We start from the raw sequence: 18525 nt of genomic DNA on the forward strand, positions 1-18525 counted from the left end.
TCAACAAAATGTCTTGTTTATCCTCAACATCTTTCTATGGATTTCATAGACCTAAACAGTTCATACAATTCTCATAACATGTTCCAATGCATCATAACTCATGATATCCAGATTGTCATCTTACGCAGCATTGCTGCGCGCCCGACGCGTAGCCCGTATCTTCTGCTGCGCTCTGGCTCTCTGTAACATCTCATCATCCATGCCCTGACGCCATGAACAATCGGAAGCAAATTCACATGTTCTACACTTGAATGCTTCCTCTATATCGACGCCTCTCGCGTCGCGTTCACCTTTCCACCAATCCATGTAGTTAGCAAGATAGGTCTCCAAAGCTTGTCTCGAAACAGGAAAGTCGCGAAGATCGATCTCACGGCCATCGCTGCGGTGGACGTATTGAACTCGAAGCATGTGTCCAAGAGAGTGTTCGCCCCGAGGGAAGGTGAGCTCTATTTCGTGCTCGACAAGAGGGACGAGTTCGCGTAGAGTTCGATACTGCAACAGATCTGGTCCAGCTGAAGAAGAGCTCTGGAAACTCGACGAAGGATGTTCTTGGGTGAACTCCGTTTCTGTTTCTGACGCATCCACAAAGATCTCATCGTGTAGGCTACCGACTTGTGCAATGAAAGTATCTGAAAAGGTGTCATCTGGATCAAGTCCGTATCGTCGAAAGACTTTGAAGAAATCTAGTTTTCCAGCAGCCATATCAGACAAGAAGTGATGATACAAAAGCAACTGAATCTTTGCAGGCCGTATTTGAGCGTTGGAAACAGGGGAAAATGATCCGCGAGTCTTGACGTCTGCGAGATAAATCTTTGGTCCCGAATCATTCTTTTGATTTGTGTTTTTTGGTGGAAAATAGTCAGTCAATGACGATTGTCGTCCGGTCGTGTCAGACTCTTGACTAGAGAGCTCTGCTTCAAATTCAGGATTGGGGTTCTCATAGCTCACGCTATCGATGACTCCATTGACGAGGTTCCCATCAATCATGCCCCATACCTCGAGTTCACGAGTGAGTCCTGTGTCTCGCAAGGTTCTGAGTCCTTGAACTAGATTCCACAGTTTGAGTCCAAATGCGTCTTCCTTGGTCATGATGTCAATTTGAACTGTAGTGTGGACTTCATCTTCAAGCTTTTTATGAACTTTGGTTCCTTGCTTCATGGCTGCTGTTCTGGTTCTCCGACCTCCAGGTAAGCGAGTGAGGGTATACCAGTACTGCAGCTCGCACCAAGCACCAGACGTGAGATCGGTCACGGTCAGTGGTCTCTTAGGATATGACCTGAACCGCTGCAGAGGTGAGCGGCCATCATCGTACGCATCAGCCTCGACTGCCTCAGTTGCTGGTGTCGGAGTGACACTTGATTCTGATTCAGGAGGTGGCTTTGGTTTTAGATCCTTCAAGGCTTTGCTCACTAATCTCTTTGGTCAGTTAGTGCTGAAGCCTCTTGAGGGTGTCATCACGTACAATCCGGGTAGAGTACGTCCTCGATTGAAGATAAAGCTGGCGGCGGCGTTGGCAGACCAGAAGAAGTGTCGAGCTGATGAAAGGCCTTGCCTCTGTACAGATTATTCGTGGAGCCTGTTTGAAGGCGGTCCACGCCAGAAGTTGATGATGTGCCACCAGCGACATTTTGAGGGTGCAGGCTATCGTGCCTCTCAGGAACAGAGTCTATAGCCGCGATCTCTGCGTTATTGGGGACGTTGTTGCTTTCAGCAGACAATTGAAGGAGCAATTCTTCCTCCTCGACAGAGAAATCGTAACCGAACTCGTTATCGCTATCTAACGTCATCGCAGCCGCTCTCGTTGGAGGCGATGAATCATTGTTTTAGGGAATGGATGCGGCGGGGAAAATGGCACTTGCAGCTAAATTTAGCAAGGGTTTTTGATGATGAATGACGAGGACGAGTTTTGGCGTCTGTAGAAGAGGGAAGACGCGAGAGTACACGGGGTCACGTGGGGTGTTGGAAGTGATACGCAGCTGCCTAGAATACCTCCTTATTAGGCAGAATGAATGTCTATAGTATTCCGTAGGCAAGGTATTGATCTCGTGATTAATTGATGTTCGCAGATGAATCAGCTGAGTCCAAGACAAACAATAGCAATATTCTGGGGCTAGTCTGAGTGTGGAGAACAGTACTAACTATAGCCATAACAATAGGCCCATGGTATAGGCCCATAGCCATGTCTCTATTGCAAACAGACATGCCCGCATTCGGCTCTCACTCTCACTCTTACTTTCACTCGTCTAACAACCGAAATAGGTAGAATAGGTAGATATTTGGCTGCCTCCTCGAGTAGCAATAAACAACATAAAACTCGAACTCTCTCAGCCTTGAACCCAATTCTATAACAATATAGTCCTAACAGCTGAAAGTGCCTTGAAACGACCTAATAAATGACCTAGATTCTGCACTGCCCTATCGGCTTAGGCGCTGCCTACAACATCCCCTGGCCTGGCCCTGTCCTAGGTAAAACTAACGTTTAGGCTTCCAAGTCCTTGACCTCGTTCAAGGCAGCAGCCGGATACAAAGCATTCGCATATTTCCCAGATCTACCTTAGATCAAAGGCTTCATAGTAATTCGTCACCCTCCCGAAACTCAATCGTTCCGCTCCGTTCCACAATGTCCAACGTCCGAAGCCGTTGCCCCACAACCGGCCCCGATGCCGGGCAGGCCTCCGGACAGCGGACATTCATGTCCCTACCAACAGAATTACATCTCGCCATATCCGATTTCCTCATCTATCCAGATGCACTATCTTTAAAACACACCAGCGCCTATTTCTATAGCCTTGTCGATACTGGTATCAACCTCAAAGTGGAATGGCTAGTGGAACGACGGAGTCTCCATCTAGAATGCCCCAACGACCGGCGGTGCGATCTCGGTAGTGATCTGCGTTTCTGCCGCGGTAGTGTACCGTAAGTCAATATCCTTTGATGTGACCGAAACAAATCATCGACTAATTGTTATAGTCTACTTATGCAACGAAGACGAGAACATGTGGAATGTGAATCTCGGCCTGGCCTTGGCTGTCTTGTTTATGGGACAAGGACATGCTCCCATCGTTCATTGCTAAGTAGAACACTACCACGTTGGATGCAAATCAAACTCACCATTGAAATTTGGTGGATTCTGCTCGCTCTTGTACCCATTTTCTCCTGCTGGGTGTGGCTGGCTGAGTTACCGTTGGGACTTGTATTTGGATCTTGATTTCGGCAATTGTTTTCTAGGAATGGCTCAAGCAGATCGTTGAAAGTCGGTTTATTTGTTGCTTGAACGGCATAATAATGTAATACTAATATTGTAAAATAAGGTACGGACTTTGGGGAGTAATAATGGTTGGAGGCATAAACTGAGCTCATGCCCACTTCTGGATAGAGCATTTATACTCTGGCAGTATAAATGGGAGAGATTTGTTACTTATAAATGTCAGATCGTGTACTTATGATAATATATGGAACCATTTCACTATGAGGTCAGAATTCAAGACTAGGAACATGGTGAGAGGCACTATAGGAGTCAATGGCATTGCTCAGCTCAGCTTCGCTGTTGTAACAAAGCCAAGGTGACGGACAATGAAGACTATCTGCCTACGTAGTAAAAGCGAGTGAACACTGAAGAAGAAACTGAGCGAATCACCCTCCAGCCTTCTCCAAGTCTATCTTAGAACTCGCAGTAGTTTAAGAAAGCTCATCATGGAGCTTGGATAGAAGGGTACTAATGTTTTCTGGGCGTCCAAGGACACTTTAAGTCGTTGAAATTCAAATCAATAGAGGCCGGAAACGACAGGCGTGCGACACTGTGCTGGTCGAAATCAAGCGTAACATGAAAGAAATATTCAGCTTTGGGACTTCTGGTCGAAGATAAATGAGAGTGAACAGAAGCTGTGCTGTTACAAAGTTGAGTCTCAATATCCTGACTAGATCTTCGACCAGCGCAGAAGCACAGCCGCAAGAATAACCGGCAGAACGCTCACCAGTTCCCCAAGACCTGCATATTCCGGTGGAATTCTGGCATTGACGAATGCCCCCGCAGCCAGGAGAACGGCAAAAGTATTGTACACGAAGCTCCATCCGAAATTAAACTTGATGCGGTTGACCGACTTTCGACTCGCGTCTATCATAGTGATAATACCGCTTAGATTGGGACGCATGAGAACGACGTCGGCCGCGGACTGGGCTACATCTGTGCCTTCATTCATGTGAACACCGATGGTGGCTTGGGCGAGAGCTACTGCATCGTTTGTACCGTCGCCGCAGAAGACGACGACTGGTTTCTTGCGATCAGTGGAAGTGCCGAGGAGAGTTTGGATATAGTCCCTTTTGCCAGAAGGTGAAGTACGTGAGCGAACATTGTCTCGTGGGGTGTTCAACTTGTATGCTATGTTTTGAACAGCCATGTCATCATCTCCAGAAACCACATGGACTGAGATGCCTCGCATGTGCAGAGCTTCAACCGTCGCAAAGGCGTCCTTCCGAGGCTCATCTTGAAGACTGTACAAGGCCTGCAGTTCGTCGTTGATTGTGAAACAAAAGACGGTGTAACCTTGAGAAAGCATAGGCTGAACAAGAGGATCATCCGAGAGATTGAGCCATGTAGAGTTTCCAGCTTTCAACCTCTGACCCTTTACAACTGCTTCAACGCCTTTACCGGTCAAGCTCTTTGGCTCGCCTACAACCGACGGTTCAATGCCAATACTCCTGAGGTAACCCGTAACAGCCATGGAGACTGGATGACGACTATTTTCTATCAGGCCCAAAAGGAGAGGAAGAGTACTTTTATCGACACACTCATTTGTAACGACAGTAAGCTTTCCTTGAGTCAAGGTTCCAGTCTTGTCAAAAACAACGTGGGAGGCCTTGTGAGCAACTTCGATAGCATCTGCAGATTTGAAAATGATGCCTCTTTCTGCTGCGACTCCGCTCATGATAACGATGACCATTGGTACTGCAAGTCCGATCGCACAAGGACAGGACACGATGAGAACAGCAATGGCATATGTGATTGCCTCTGTCGTTGCCTTGGAGCCACCATAGCCACGGACTGTTACGCCAATTGCAACCCAGATAACAAAAGTGAGAATAGTCAACGCCACAACCACGGGGACGAAATATGAGGCCACTCGGTCCGCAAGATCCTGTAGCTTTGGCTTTGATAGTTTGGCTTCATCGACCATAGCAGCGATTGCGTTGATGGTGTTGTCGCTCGGCAAGCGGTTTAGGCGAACTGTCATAACTCCAGGGCCATTGATAGACCCTGCAATGACAACACTCTTGAAGTGCTTCTCCACGGGCTTGGACTCGCCTGTAAGCATCGACTCATCGACCTCAGACGAACCACTCATGACTGTTCCATCTGTCGGGATTCTGGTATCCGGTAGAACCTTGAAGACATCGCCGTACTGAAGAAGTCTGGCGTCTATCTCACGCTCCGTGCCGGTCGTCTCGTCGACCAGAATTGCAGTTGAGGATTGGAGTGATCGAATGGAGATGGATTCAACTGCCTTCTGTCGAGCAAGTGCTGCGACCCATCGTCCGACCATAATCAAAGTGACAAGCAGAGTGGAAGTCTCGAAGAATTGGCCGGTTGAAAGGGGCTTACCAGCAATGAGATATCCGAATGAAACAACGGAAAACACGTAGGCTGCACTTGTGCTCAAAACAATCAACAGGTCCATCTCAATGACTCTGGAAAAGACCAAAGCCTTGATAGCCTTTGGGTAGAAGGGCCCAGCAATCACAACCTGAACAATGGTGGCCAAAGCCAGGGAAGCCGAAGAGTATGCGACCTCCCTCTCAGGAAGCGGAGCCCAAGCCATGACCAGAACAGGAATTGTAAGAACAGCAGACAAAAGAGTGGTGTACCCAACATGGCGAACATGTTTACTGCCCGCTTCAAGCGGCGAATCACCGCGAGGAGGTGCAAGGTTAACTGGAGGGTCCCAAGATCTTTCAGCAAGGTCTCGCGCTCCGACGATCTTGGGATCAAATGAGACCCGAACAGTATCTTTGTCGACAAGACTCATATCCAGAACCCCTTCGGGCCATGATTGGCCAATAAACTCAGCCGTGCTGCCATTCACGATGAATTCCAAGCTAGACCCTTTCGTCTGAAGTCTTTCACATTTGAACTCAGTGGTTCGCTCAAGATGCTTGATAACCTCATCAACTGAACCGAGACGAAGATCGATGTTAAACTCAGCTCGTGAGAGAACAAGACTGGTCTTCAGATCATTGACAGCTGGGACTGTAGCGAGAGTTCTGTTGAGCTTGGTCTCACAACCGGTACATGTCATGCCGGAGATGCTGAGAACCACATGTTCCTTTCCTGTTGTCTGGTTCTCTATATCTTCGAGATTTTGAACTGTCTCAATCATCATTCCCTTCGGCGACGTAGGAACGCAACAACCATCCGCCGGAGAGTCTCGAGAGATGACAGATGGAGCCTTCTCGCAGTAAGAATCGGCACAGCTGTTGAAAGATTTGGTGATGATATTCTCAGCTGGCTTACAGCAGGAACTGACACATGTAGACTTGGGTAGCTCATTGACGATCGCCGCTATTTCTTCGTCACAGCAGGACTTTGCGCAGTTGCTCTTTGCAACTTCAGCCATTCGTACATTCTTGGCAGTGAATACCTCTTCCGGCTGAGTTGTGCAACATTTATCGGGACACCCGCCGCTTTCAACGACTTTCTTGGTAAAATCACCATCGCTGCAACAGTTGTCGGCACAATTCTTTTCGATGAGTGGGCTCTTGGGTACAGCCTTCTTGGAACAACACCCACCAGAACAGTCGTCCTTATCTTTGCCTTTGACAGGCCTAGGTTCAGGAGACTTAGATTTGGCGTTGTCTCCCGAACAGCATGAGTTGGCACACTTCTTAGGGATTGCTTCTTTGTCGGGCTTAACAACGGAACAGCACGACTTAATGCAGCTCTCCTTGACAGGGAGCTGTTTGGCGGACCTGGCACTCTCATTGGAACCCTTTCGTAAGCGAAGACGGTTCTCCGCAGCCTTTTCTTTCGTGACAGAGCCGGTGCTGCAGCAAGAGTCCGTTGAAGTGCGGATCAGAGAGCGGGAAGACGACTTCTTGGAGCAATGCTTGGTGACAACAGAGCGGCTTTTGGTCTCGCAGCAAGACTCTTGACCCAAAGCGATGAGAGCGCGGCAGATGCATCCAAGCGCCTTCAGAGTTGCACCGTAGCGGTCGAGAGCAGATAGACTGTGCTTGCTGCATGCCTTGCCGTCAGCTGCGCCATTGCAGCTGGAGCTAGAGCTAGAGCTGCCGCAACCCGTTCCATCCGCTGCAAAGTGTTAGCAATGCGCCGCTAGCAGTGATTTTGAGTATTCAGAACTTACGCTTGTGAGAAGCACTCAGCTCACACTCTCGCATGGCGATACGGTCAATGCAAGAAGCATTGCAGCATGGGCTTGTTTTTCCGCGGCAACATTCTGGTGCATCATCCTTGTTCGGCTCCTCACAGCTACCAGAAGCACAACAATCATCGTCCCGTCCCTTTTTTGATGACTCTTTCTCCTCAACTTCAGTCTCAGCGTCGCCTCCATCACAGCAAGCATCCTTGCAACTTCCGATATCGCTTGGAGGAGGCGTCTCAGCAGTGACCGACTCCGCAGCTGATGCGGGAGGGCCACAGCAGTCGCATCCCATGATTCAGTCAAATATCGGGTGTTGATTTCTTGTTTGCCGTTGTTCGTTGTTCTGTTATTAGAATGTTAAGGTGTTAGGCCTCTAACCGAATCTCATCTTACCTAGCTTATATACGACCTTGTGCAGATTGAGCGCACGTGAATGGCTCCTCAGATGAGCAGCCAGATAAACATGAGACACTACTGATACCCGGTAAATATCTCGGAATACTACTCTATCTATAACTTGATATCTAGACCCTCGGGGCAGAAAAACAGCAAACCTTAGTATAGGGTGCTAAAATAAACTCATTAAAAGCTATTATAAGCTTAGACTATATTACCTAAGTCTTTTTATTCTTTAGGATTAAGGTTCTGTATTTTCCTTCCTCCCCTAGCTACTTAGTTATTCCTGAGAGTCGATACATTTGTTAGTTAATGTAAACTCTACGCTCTTTCAAACAGACAAAAACAAAGTATAGATGTGCCCATTAGTCTAATACACGAACAAAGCACCCTCCTAAACCCCGCCAATAAGTTAATTCCTTTCTCCCATCAGAGGTAACATAATGCACTCAGGCTTCTTGCATACTTCAGGGCCACGTATTAACACCTATTGGTGGAACGCCCCTACACTACTGCACTACATGTATCGTCTGTTATACACAGCAGCACGTAGCTCCCTATTTGACGATCTACAGCAAGTAAAGGATAAGCAATTACCTAAGTCTCTACATGTAAGTTATATAAGAGCGACAATATGGTTCTAGCATCTTGTGGATCTCAACCTTTGCATCAATCTATATCTTCCAGATCTCATCAGGAACACCCGACTATAGACCTCCCCCTTCGGTACTGCAAAACCGAAATAATGCATAGACCAGTCTCTCTACATACCTATATGCAGGAGTGTTAGAGTCGACAACGAGCCGACGTACTATAGATATAACGGTCAAAGTTGCAAAGGTAAAGGAGACACCCCGATATCTTTCTCCCAGAACACGATACTGATAGGAATTCCGACTAGAATTGCTACCAAACAAAGATCATGCTAGCCTTGCTGCGAAGATAATTATTGTGACGGATATTGCGTTGCTGTAGGTCATGGCAATTTTCACAGACATCTCTATTACAGTACTGATAATCTGAACATAGATCCCTTACCACATCTGGTAGCTTCTAGACCAACAAGATAGTTTCCTGGGTCACTGAACAGCCCATAAATTATGTCTGCCAGCAGAACGACGCCTGGATTGACTTGTTCACCTATATAGACACCTTGGTCGTGTCACCGGATCACAAGGGGGAGAACTCGAAAACCAAGCATTACATGTTCGACTTGACACAAAACAACCCATATATCCAGATACCTGCCAACTGATCCAGGTAACACATTGAAATAGTATATCAGTTGATGGAGTTCCTGAGAACCTAGTGTCACAACCAAAGAATCTTGTCACAGTGGCATCGTTCTGAAGTCCTTCACGGAACAGGCTCTACACAAGCAATAGATTATCACGAACTAAGACGACCCGGAGAGCTCTGGATGATTTCAAATCCACCTTATAAATAGTGAGTTGTCTCTGCTCAACTATTCAACCATCACCAAACATCAGTTAGATCCCCGCAGCCTCTTCAACACCTCTCACAGCACTTTTACCACTGCAGTACTCTTTTCTCAACTTTTTGTATTCACAAAGGCCAAAAAAAACCACCTTACCACTTCATCCCGTCTACATATTCTTCCATATACAACTTGCATTCTAACACCATGTCTTCTCCTCAGACTCCGTTCGAGGACTCCGGCCACGGTGCACATGCCACCGGCATTCGTGGCTTGCTACGCGGTTTCTCCAAGCGCAGGCCAGAAAGCCGACAGGATACAAATGCGGGAGAGATGCGAGAGAGGAGCTGGGCACTCCCGAAGGAGGGGGAGTGTAAGAACTGGAGTCTGGAGGAACTCCAGCAGGAGTACGAAATCCTGCGACGAAAGTACAAGGAAGCTGACCAGTTCTATCTGGACAAGGCTAAAATCACCGAGAGAAAGGTGACAGTGCACTCTGAGAACGTGGCAAACCAGTGCCGCGAATGGGTGCATGACTGCAAGAAGACTTTGCAGTCTCTGGAGGGTGATCTCAAACTGATCATCAACAAGAAAAATGTCAAGGGAGTGATTACACAAGCCTATAAGCATCCGACCGAGGCCGATGTGAATCAGGCACTGAAGCAGATCGATGACGCCGACAAGCGTATTAGAGCACTTCAGAGCGAGATTAGAGGTTATGTCGATGCTCTTCGACAGTGGCTGGACAAGGAGCCTGGCTTTTAAGCCACTCCTCCTTGTCCCCTGTAGTTTCTTGGAGTTGGGAAGTTTTCATACTGACATCTCATTTGGATGATCAGTCTTTCGTCCTTGATATGGCTGCGCCGAATCAACGGATGTTCAAACATGGAGAAGCAGCTGATGACTCTTCAAGAGTTCAAGGCTTGTAGCTTCTTTTGCGTACTGGGGGCTTTAACATCAAAACCAGACAAATATAGAAAAAAAAAAATTGATAAGCAGATAAAACCACTTAAACTTCATAAGTTGTCCCATTTTTATACCTATGACAAACAAATAAAACGTGAAATGTTGCTATAGCATGTCTAATTCTTTCCACCATCTTTTAACTCCCGCTTGATCCTGGTCACAGTACCCGCACCACCATATGTCATCGCTGTGTAGATCATGGCTACACTCGCGCCAGCGTTGAGAATGTTTCGTGCCTGCTCGCCATTGGTGATGCCTCCTGTAGCAAAGATGACCTTCTGTGGTGATCCAGTTGTTGCGGCGAAAGAACGCGAGTCCAGCAACTTGCGGTATCGTCGAACAAGATCGAGTGTTCGGCTGTACATAGCTGGGCCCGAGTAGCCACCAGTCTCCATGAGGTTCTTTTGCTCCTGAGCAGTGAGCTTAATACCCTCAGGAACAAGACCATCTCGTCTCTTGGTCGTGTTGCCCACGATGACTCCGTCAACACCACTTCGGTGAACAGCCTCAACGATACCCTCCATTTGAGAATCCTCATCCTCATCAGGTGACACCTTGACCATGACCTTGGGCCTCTGTTTTCGGTCAGTCTTGGCAGCCTCGTCAACTACAGCGCTGAGGAGCCTTGTCAAGGGCTCAGTAGCCTGAAGGTCTCGCAGACCGGGTGTGTTAGGGCTGCTGACATTGACGACCAGAACATCAGCGTAGCGAGCTAGTCTTCGCACACAGTATACATAGTCATCGGCAATGGCCTTCTCATCCCGCTCGTCCGTCTCCTTGTTCTTGGCAATCTGAACAGCCAAAAGACGGCCCTTGCGCAAACTTCCAGGAGGAACATTGGCCTCTCCATTGAGAACATCCTTCTCAGTCACACCAAGAGATCGGGCGAATCGTCTAAGTCTGTCCCTCAGTCGAATAGCCATGTCGTCGGCTCCGCGAGAGTTCAGGCCATATCGGTTCACCATGCCATCGAGGCTGCGAACACGGAAAACTCGAGGCTTAGGGTTGCCCTCTTGGGGAAGAGGAGTGCAGCCTCCAACCTCAACGACACCAGCTCCAAGCTCAAAGAGTACATCTGGGATCTCAGCATCCTTGTCAAGACCAGCAGAGATTCCAATTGGGTTCGACACTTCGGTTCCAAATACATTTACGGCGAGCTCAGGGGAGTCGAGGGTCGTGTCGCGCTCTCGAGGGTGAAGGTTAAACTCATAAGTCATCTTCAGCGCTACGGTACCGGCATGATGCGCGTCCTCGGCGTCGGGGAAAGCCCAACGAATGAATGGAGGAACAACCCAACGGTGGAAGAAAGCTCGGGTATCGGTAGCGTAGAGGTATGAGCCGTATAGAGCAGCAGCACCAATAGTGCCGTAGAGAGCAAGCTTGAGAGCAGCTCCGTCACCGGCTGAAGAGGAAGATGATGCGTTGCGGCGCTGGACGAGCTGTGACCTAGGAATAGCAGGTCGGGCGGAGGGGGCAATTCGGGTGCCGGAGACGGCAGCTCGTGATCTGAAGAGAGCGGCAGACATGGCTGGGAAGTGTTGCTGGGCCGGGCCAGCTCCCAATGGTTTCACAGGTCGCGATAGTGTTGTTCGGGTGAAGCTTCAAAACGCATCCACAAATTGCCGACTCTGGGTTGTAGAGCACAGTATCAGACAGTGTGGTGCACGGTATGCAGCGAGATATAAGGCGCATCAGCGCCTGGTGTGCAGATGCTGTGATATATACCTATCTCTTCTTTGTTTTTGTCTCATGACTTAGGAAGCTTCACTTTTCCATTACAAGTAGCAATTCAAAATCTTACACTACATTAACTTGTTACGCCGATAACTCTCATCAGTAACCCGAATTGAGTTCTCATCTGGACCCGTTTTATGACACGAGAAACTACCAGAATAAGAATAAAACCACCGAAAATACGCATTGAGTTTTGAAGTTTTAGTTTTTCATGAATAGTTTGCGTTTGTATCGAATGATGATCACCCGAGAGTGGTGGATTCAGGACCCAAGATGCTGCCACAACTTGGATACCAATATCTGAAGAATTTAACTCATGCAGATATTTTAAGGAGTCCTCGGCAAAACTACAGATTCGCCGCATCTATTCTTGTCATCGACAGGCCAAACTTGTTTGTACATACATCACTGATCGTTTCATAACCACTGCCATGAAAGATCCACATTCATAACTGGCGCTGGTGTTGCCGATGATAATCGATCCGAACATGAAGATCGGAGCTGGTCGGGACGGAACCGCACAATTCGGAGGGCGAAATTAATCCGTCTCCACTCTTTCGGCCGTCTCTTGCACCGGAGCTCAATAGTCAACCCGTGTTTTGGTATGGACACGGGATCGTGGCCGTCATAGCTTCGGTGTATTCGGGCACCGGCCACTGAAATGCTTTATAATGAACACAACCCTATCGCGATGACTACAGATCGCGATGGCTGGTTGTCTTCTTAGAAAATACTATATAGCAGGTCTGTAGATCATCTCCATAGGCAATTGACTCATCAGTTTATACCATTATAATCACTCTACCTCAGAAGTCAACAACTTGAACATCATAAAAATGTCACGAGCAATTCTCATATCTGGTGCGACCGGAAAGCAAGGCGGTGCTGTTCTCAACCAACTCGTCAAGCAAAAGGCCCGCGTGGAGATTCTCGCCGTCACCAGAAACCCCAATTCTCCTTCAGCTCAGAAGCTTCTCAAGAAATCACCCAACATCAGGCTTGTACAGGGAGACTTGTCTGACGCAGCCACAATCTTCAAAAATGCCCGCCAAGTTACAAAACAGCCGATTTGGGGAGTGTTCAGTGTCCAGGTAAGTACACTCTTCTCGATGGTTATAGGTAGTTGAGATGTTAACGTGATCATGTAACTAGTCCCCTATGGGTCAAGGAGATGGTGCCGAAGTAGCCCAGGGAAAGGGTCTTGTCGATGCCGCATTGGATGCTGGGGCCAAGTTCTTTGTCTATACTTCAGTTGACCGACACGGCGAAGACTCTCTGAACAACCCAACTCAAGTTCCTCATTTCATTACAAAGCACGAGATTGAGAAGCACTTGATTTCCCGTACCACTGGCACTGGTATGCAATGGTTCATCATTCGACCTGTGGCCTTCATGGAGAACTTGACGGACAATTTCCTGGGGAAATCATTTGTCACAGCATGGAAGATGGTTGTCAAGAATAAACCTCTTCAGCTCGTCACAGTGACCGATGTGGGCGTCGCTGGCGCACAAGCTTTCCTTCAGCCTGAGAAATATGCTGGCCGTGCCGTGTCACTCGCAGGTGACGAACTGACGCTCGAGGAATTCGAAAAAGTCTTCAAGGAGAAGACTGGCCGCGATCTCCCATACACATATAGTCTTGTTGTTTACCCAATCATGGCGATGGTCAAGGAGTTGGGCTATATGTTCAAGTGGTTCAAGGACCAGGGTTTCGGTGCGGATTTGGAGGCGCTGAGAAAGGAGTACCCTGAGTTGACGACATTCGGAACTTGGCTTGAGACAGAAAGCGACTTTGCTCGCAAATAGTCGAAAGAGTCCTCAGGGAGCTCCGTTCCAACCTTGTTTCTTTGTGTATTGAAGCTGAAGATACAGTTGTGATAGTCATTAGGGTTGTGATAATAGTAGTGTTTGTCTTGGAAGTCTTATGGAATAATTGAGAATGTGACATCCAGGGTGTTTGCTTACTAGTACCCTCAAGGGAATGAACCCTGAGGATAGGAATACAGACGTTGCGTAGCGAGTAATGGGATATCTAGTGGCGTCTCCTGTAGATTGACCTAGCATGAATTGTAAGTATTTGTGTAGCAGAAAAAGAGTGTTTATATCCAACCTTGTTCATAGAAGGAGATGAGATATCACATTGCTTCATTTCCTTGACAATTTCGTTCGCCAAAGCATCAGCGACGAGATTTGTATTACCAAAAGCAGCCAAAATCTTGAGTATAAAATCTAGATTCTGACCATGCTCTCCATTAGGCTCCGTCGGAGATGTACTCGCCATAAATACCAGAGCAGCCATATATGCAGCAAAGCAAATAAGGGGGTTAGTAAACGTAGCACCAAGATCGGGTACCATTCTAAAAATGTTAAGTATTTCTTCAGCTGCCGGAAGTAGACGGTCTTGAGATAGCCGGATCAGGTAACTCGGTAGCCCCTGCAAATTCGACTTCATCCTCCACAAAGCTGCTCTGTGAAGGCAGATAGTGGCCGTCTGTAACATGACGTTGACAAAAATGGCGTTGTGAGTCCTGTAGTTCGCAGGAAGACAGAGATTCTTTGGCAGCATCAACAACATGAACTTGAGGTCATTATCAATGCCTTTATGTCTCTGCCAGTACAAGTCGCTGTTAAAGTCCTGACCCTCTTGATCCTGGCTGTTATTCGTTCCAGTATGCTCTATGGTGCGGTGGAAGATATGCGCTGCGAGCACTGCTCCTGCAAAGGTGGAGTGTTGTTCGGATTCGAGTAACTGGTCTCCGAGGAAGCGCGTATTCTCCTCTTGGCCGTTCTCATAAGCTTTTTCTGAGGCTGGAAGCCTAGTTTTGATCTAAAACGACGTTCAATGGTATGCCAGAAAGGCTTTGGCGGGAAACTCACGTTGTGATCATGTATAAGTGCCGGCCATCCAGTCGTGGCACAGGTAAAGCGATCATAGCAGAATATGGTCCACCATGTACGGCGTCGTTCTTCGACTCCTATCCAGTCAACATTCTGGCCCCTATCCGGCCCTTTGGCGTCAATTTGATGCAGGTTTAGCATCTGTGCAGCTCTAATAGCAGAACATAGTGTTATAGATGCCTTTGAAAACATAGAGTGCTCAGCTTCGAAACAGGATATAAGAGCCCGACCTTGTACATATCCTAGAGTCATTGAGCTTTCACTAGTGTCCTGTGTCCTTTGCTTAGCAGGTATCTTCAGCTGTCACAACCGACACATACACCCAGGTGGTCGTCTTGTAGATATTTTACGGCACGCTTGTAAAATACCATGCCCAAGTGGCGGTAGGCGTCAGATGTCTCTGCGGCAGAGGCCATGACGATGTATTGAAGACACATCGGAGGCTTCATATGGTCTGGCAGGAAGAGTGATGCCATGAATCTCTGGCGATGTAGCAGGGGTGTTACCTGATGAATTCTGTTGAAGTATATGTTCATTCTGATCCAATTGTTATTAAGTCAGAGGCGATGGGTTGAAGTGTATAGACAGGTGTCTTACAATGTTTCGATCAGCTGTCGAGGAGGCGCCTCCTCGAACAGGCCCAGCCTCACAACTGCATTTTCGCCTTGACTAGATGGCGTTTTGCCAACAGTCGCGTTAGAGTTAGACGTTTGTTGACTGCTTGTGATGTTGGATACCCTCGCCTCTTGCGAGCTGTTAAGCAGTCTCTCCAGGCGTCCTATCGTAACCAAATTCAACAATTATTCTACCAGTGAGGAGCAACACTACATACCGAGTTTGGCCTCCAATTCTTTTGCCTGCCCACGGCTTTTGCGTTGGTATGGTTGCCTTGATAAGGAATAAACACAATCATAGCTTTGCTTGCTGCATCGACTGCAGGATGGCCTTGTGCGGTCACACTTCAGTTTGCTTTTCCGACAAAGAAGACAGCTAAAAGGTGCAAGAGGTGCCACGTTTGCTTCTGCTTCATTGAATTCATTGGAGTTATTGGTGTTCTTGTCCATTTCTGGGTGTTGTCTGTGAATCGAGGGAGTAGAGGACGATATTGAAAGAGGGAGATTTGGTAGTGGGATAAAATAGTGGAGAGGGGGAAACAGTACTTCAGATGTCAAGCTCCATGCGATCTTCCTATTTGCACTAAACTACTCAAAATGAAGAGAAATTTAAATTTTGTTTAATCTAGAATCAGATTTATATACCTACTACTCATATTTTGTTTCACGTAATTGACCAAACGTGAGTGTTATCGTCTGTTGGCAAGATCGTCATAGATTATTATTCCCCGCCATGGCAGACATTGGATGATCACTATCACAAGCAACCTTGATGATTTAGAGAAGATTCTAGCGTGTCCTAAGCAAAGACCAAGTTTTGTTCTATAGCTAGAAGTCCGTCTGGACCATCTGATATCGCTGTGCTTTTTACGCCTCTGTCTCTCTGTCTCTGTCTACACCCCTGTGATGATTTCCCAAGCTCCAAGTCGGGTCAAAATCATGAGCGAGCGTTTAGCTAGTTCTCCTTCACGATGAGGGAGACCTCGCACTTGCCAGGCTCGAGGACGTGGGGGGAGTCGTTGTACTCGCGAAGCGGGATTCGGAGAACGACCTCGACCTGTTCCTCGGCAGACAGAACCTTGAAGGTCTGGATGCGGCAGGTGAATCGAGGGTGGTAGAGACGGTCGTAGCCATCATCGGTGGTGCGGCAGTGCTTGTCCTATATCTCATCAGCAAGTACAGCAGCAAGGAGAAGAGAGTGACTTACGAAGGCGTAGCAGAGCTCCTCGCGGCAAGCGTTGAGTCCGGCAGCACGGCCACCGGTGAGACCGAGATCATTCTTTGCGGCGACGATGTCCTTAACAACCGCCATCATGACGTCCTTGAGGTTGGAGGTCTCGTTGACGTAGTCCTTTGACTGGGTCAGTTCCGCTGCATACGAAGCTATCTGTGTGGTTAGGAATACCTTCAGGGTCTGGGCACCAGGGTGCTTCTCCTCCTTGAGACGCTCGAGGAGCTGGACGATGGTGTCTCGGTTTCCAGGCATCTTGAATTTTGAAGAGATTGATGAACTGTTGCTGAAATGGATGTGTGGGATGTCGATGTTGGTATCGAGGGTGACGTTGACTGGGTCAAAATTTATAGAATGCCACCGAGCCCAGCCTTTTATACCAGTAATTTCTGGGCCCGACTCCAGCAATTCAAACAGCCAAAAACCAGTATTCAATTATCAATCCAATGGTCAATACCAACGAGTGGGGGCTTTTCGTTTGAGTCCTCCTTTCACCACTGACAGCAATGCCAAGTCGTCGGTAAGAGCAGTAAAGAATAGTTATGTAAGTAAGTTTGTAAAGAAAAGAGTTAGGTAGTCATCAGGGACAATAACTCATCAAGTAGCTGTTGGTTTGGCCGTATTATTGTCCGTTATCTCGCCCAAACCTCTCGACTCCTGACGACTTGGACTCTCAGGCGAGATGGGCCACGAGTGAATTCGTGTCGAAAACGACGAATCCTTATCATCATCAGATGGACTCACGGGTCCAACGTGTGTCACGCTGCTTGACTTTGTCATCTCTGCAGCACCAAGCTCTGGTGTTCTCATACATCCACGAAGTTCCTCCGCATGAGGTCGATCGCCCTCCATCTCGTACAAGCCCTTGCTAACATAATATCCGTCTTCAGAAGCGTTCGCCTTCTCTATCTCAACAATTCTGAGTTGTTCTTCGACTGAGCGTCTTCTTTTTCTCTCACGCAGCCAGAGGAAGACGGCAATACCGATCAAGATAACGCCCAGTGCAACACCAACGCCCACTCCAGCTTTTCCTCCTGGTGATAAATCACTGTGAGTACGTGTTACTGTGTCTGCTCCTTCAGATGCTTGTGCTTGCTCGGAATCGCCAGTCTCAGTTGGTGCAAGGCTCGTCCAGGTAGATTCGTCCGCGGCGGCTGTCTCTCCAGATGATGCCGTAGTGGCAACTGTTGTCGAGATCTTTAGTGTTGTCGACGCTCCTGAGGCTGTAGATGATACAGCAGTTGGGAATGATGTTGGTTCGGTGGCTGTTCCATAAGGTTCCCAATATTGTTCGCAGATCTTCCAATAACTATTCTCATATTCTGGCTTCTGTTAGTGAAGCATTGACATTTTGAGTCGACAACTACATACCGAATTCATCATCTTCAGTACACTTCTTTTTCGTCTTTCTTTCCTTATTTGAGAGACATTGCTCCAATGTATCAACGATGGTCTGGTGATTGGGCTTATAGCACCAGCAGTCGTAGTCGTCCGTGGCACAGCCAGTATTAGCAACACTGATGTCGAAGCATCCGCTAATACATTCGGGGATAGCCTCGTAGAGAGACTTTGCGTTCTTGTTGGCCATTTTAGGGAGGAATTGCTGCAAGCGATTGATATATAACTTCAAGTGGATGTAATTTAAGTGGATAGATAGATCTGCGCCTGCGCAAACTCGAATGCAAAGACGAAGAGAGGCAGAGGCAGAGGCAGAGGCAAAGACAATACACGAAGGAACAAGCTAGCACAGCTCAGACACGAAAGTTCAGGAAATAGGATCCCTTAAGAAGGATTCAAAGCTGATTTAAGGTGATCAAGACTCCATCTGGACACGAAGGATCCCCTGTATCTCCATCTCACTCCATATAAGCC

At 47.7% G+C, this 18525-nt stretch overlaps 7 protein-coding genes across 7 annotated transcripts; 2 read left to right on the plus strand and 5 right to left on the minus strand.

Moving 5' to 3' along the window:
* Window positions 1-120: 120 nt before the first annotated feature.
* FTJAE_10608 (exonuclease V) lies at window positions 121-1787 on the minus strand (the record flags this gene model as incomplete). Its single annotated transcript, XM_037343468.1, has 2 exons — window positions 121-1409; window positions 1463-1787. The coding sequence occupies 2 exons, from the start codon at window positions 1785-1787 to the stop codon at window positions 121-123; spliced, it is 1614 nt and encodes a 537-aa protein (XP_037202339.1).
* Window positions 1788-3917: 2130 nt separating this feature from the next.
* Window positions 3918-7668, minus strand: FTJAE_10609 (Cu2+-exporting ATPase; the record flags this gene model as incomplete). The annotated part of the gene is made up of 2 exons (XM_037343469.1): window positions 3918-7303; window positions 7359-7668. 2 exons carry the CDS (start codon window positions 7666-7668, stop codon window positions 3918-3920), a joined length of 3696 nt encoding a protein of 1231 aa, XP_037202340.1.
* A 1749-nt stretch (window positions 7669-9417) lies between these two features.
* On the plus strand, window positions 9418-9975 carry FTJAE_10610 (uncharacterized protein; the record flags this gene model as incomplete). The annotated part of the gene is made up of 1 exon (XM_037343471.1): window positions 9418-9975. One exon carries the CDS (start codon window positions 9418-9420, stop codon window positions 9973-9975), a length of 558 nt encoding a protein of 185 aa, XP_037202341.1.
* A 317-nt stretch (window positions 9976-10292) lies between these two features.
* FTJAE_10611 (dihydroorotate oxidase) lies at window positions 10293-11702 on the minus strand (the record flags this gene model as incomplete). The annotated part of the gene is made up of 1 exon (XM_037343472.1): window positions 10293-11702. One exon carries the CDS (start codon window positions 11700-11702, stop codon window positions 10293-10295), a length of 1410 nt encoding a protein of 469 aa, XP_037202342.1.
* A 1044-nt stretch (window positions 11703-12746) lies between these two features.
* On the plus strand, window positions 12747-13716 carry FTJAE_10612 (nucleoside-diphosphate-sugar epimerase family; the record flags this gene model as incomplete). The annotated part of the gene is made up of 2 exons (XM_037343473.1): window positions 12747-13001; window positions 13063-13716. The coding sequence occupies 2 exons, from the start codon at window positions 12747-12749 to the stop codon at window positions 13714-13716; spliced, it is 909 nt and encodes a 302-aa protein (XP_037202343.1).
* Window positions 13717-13883: 167 nt separating this feature from the next.
* On the minus strand, window positions 13884-15224 carry FTJAE_10613 (Zn(II)2Cys6 transcriptional activator; the record flags this gene model as incomplete). Its single annotated transcript, XM_037343474.1, has 4 exons — window positions 13884-13967; window positions 14021-14737; window positions 14788-14988; window positions 15129-15224. 4 exons carry the CDS (start codon window positions 15222-15224, stop codon window positions 13884-13886), a joined length of 1098 nt encoding a protein of 365 aa, XP_037202344.1.
* A 1153-nt stretch (window positions 15225-16377) lies between these two features.
* Window positions 16378-18241, minus strand: FTJAE_10614 (uncharacterized protein; the record flags this gene model as incomplete). Its single annotated transcript, XM_037343475.1, has 4 exons — window positions 16378-16581; window positions 16630-16988; window positions 17301-17975; window positions 18025-18241. The coding sequence occupies 4 exons, from the start codon at window positions 18239-18241 to the stop codon at window positions 16378-16380; spliced, it is 1455 nt and encodes a 484-aa protein (XP_037202345.1).
* Window positions 18242-18525: the final 284 nt, after the last annotated feature.

The sequence above is a fragment of the Fusarium tjaetaba genome (genome assembly GCF_013396195.1).
Source record: "Fusarium tjaetaba strain NRRL 66243 chromosome Unknown NRRL66243_c0000249, whole genome shotgun sequence".
NCBI lineage: Eukaryota > Fungi > Ascomycota > Sordariomycetes > Hypocreales > Nectriaceae > Fusarium > Fusarium tjaetaba.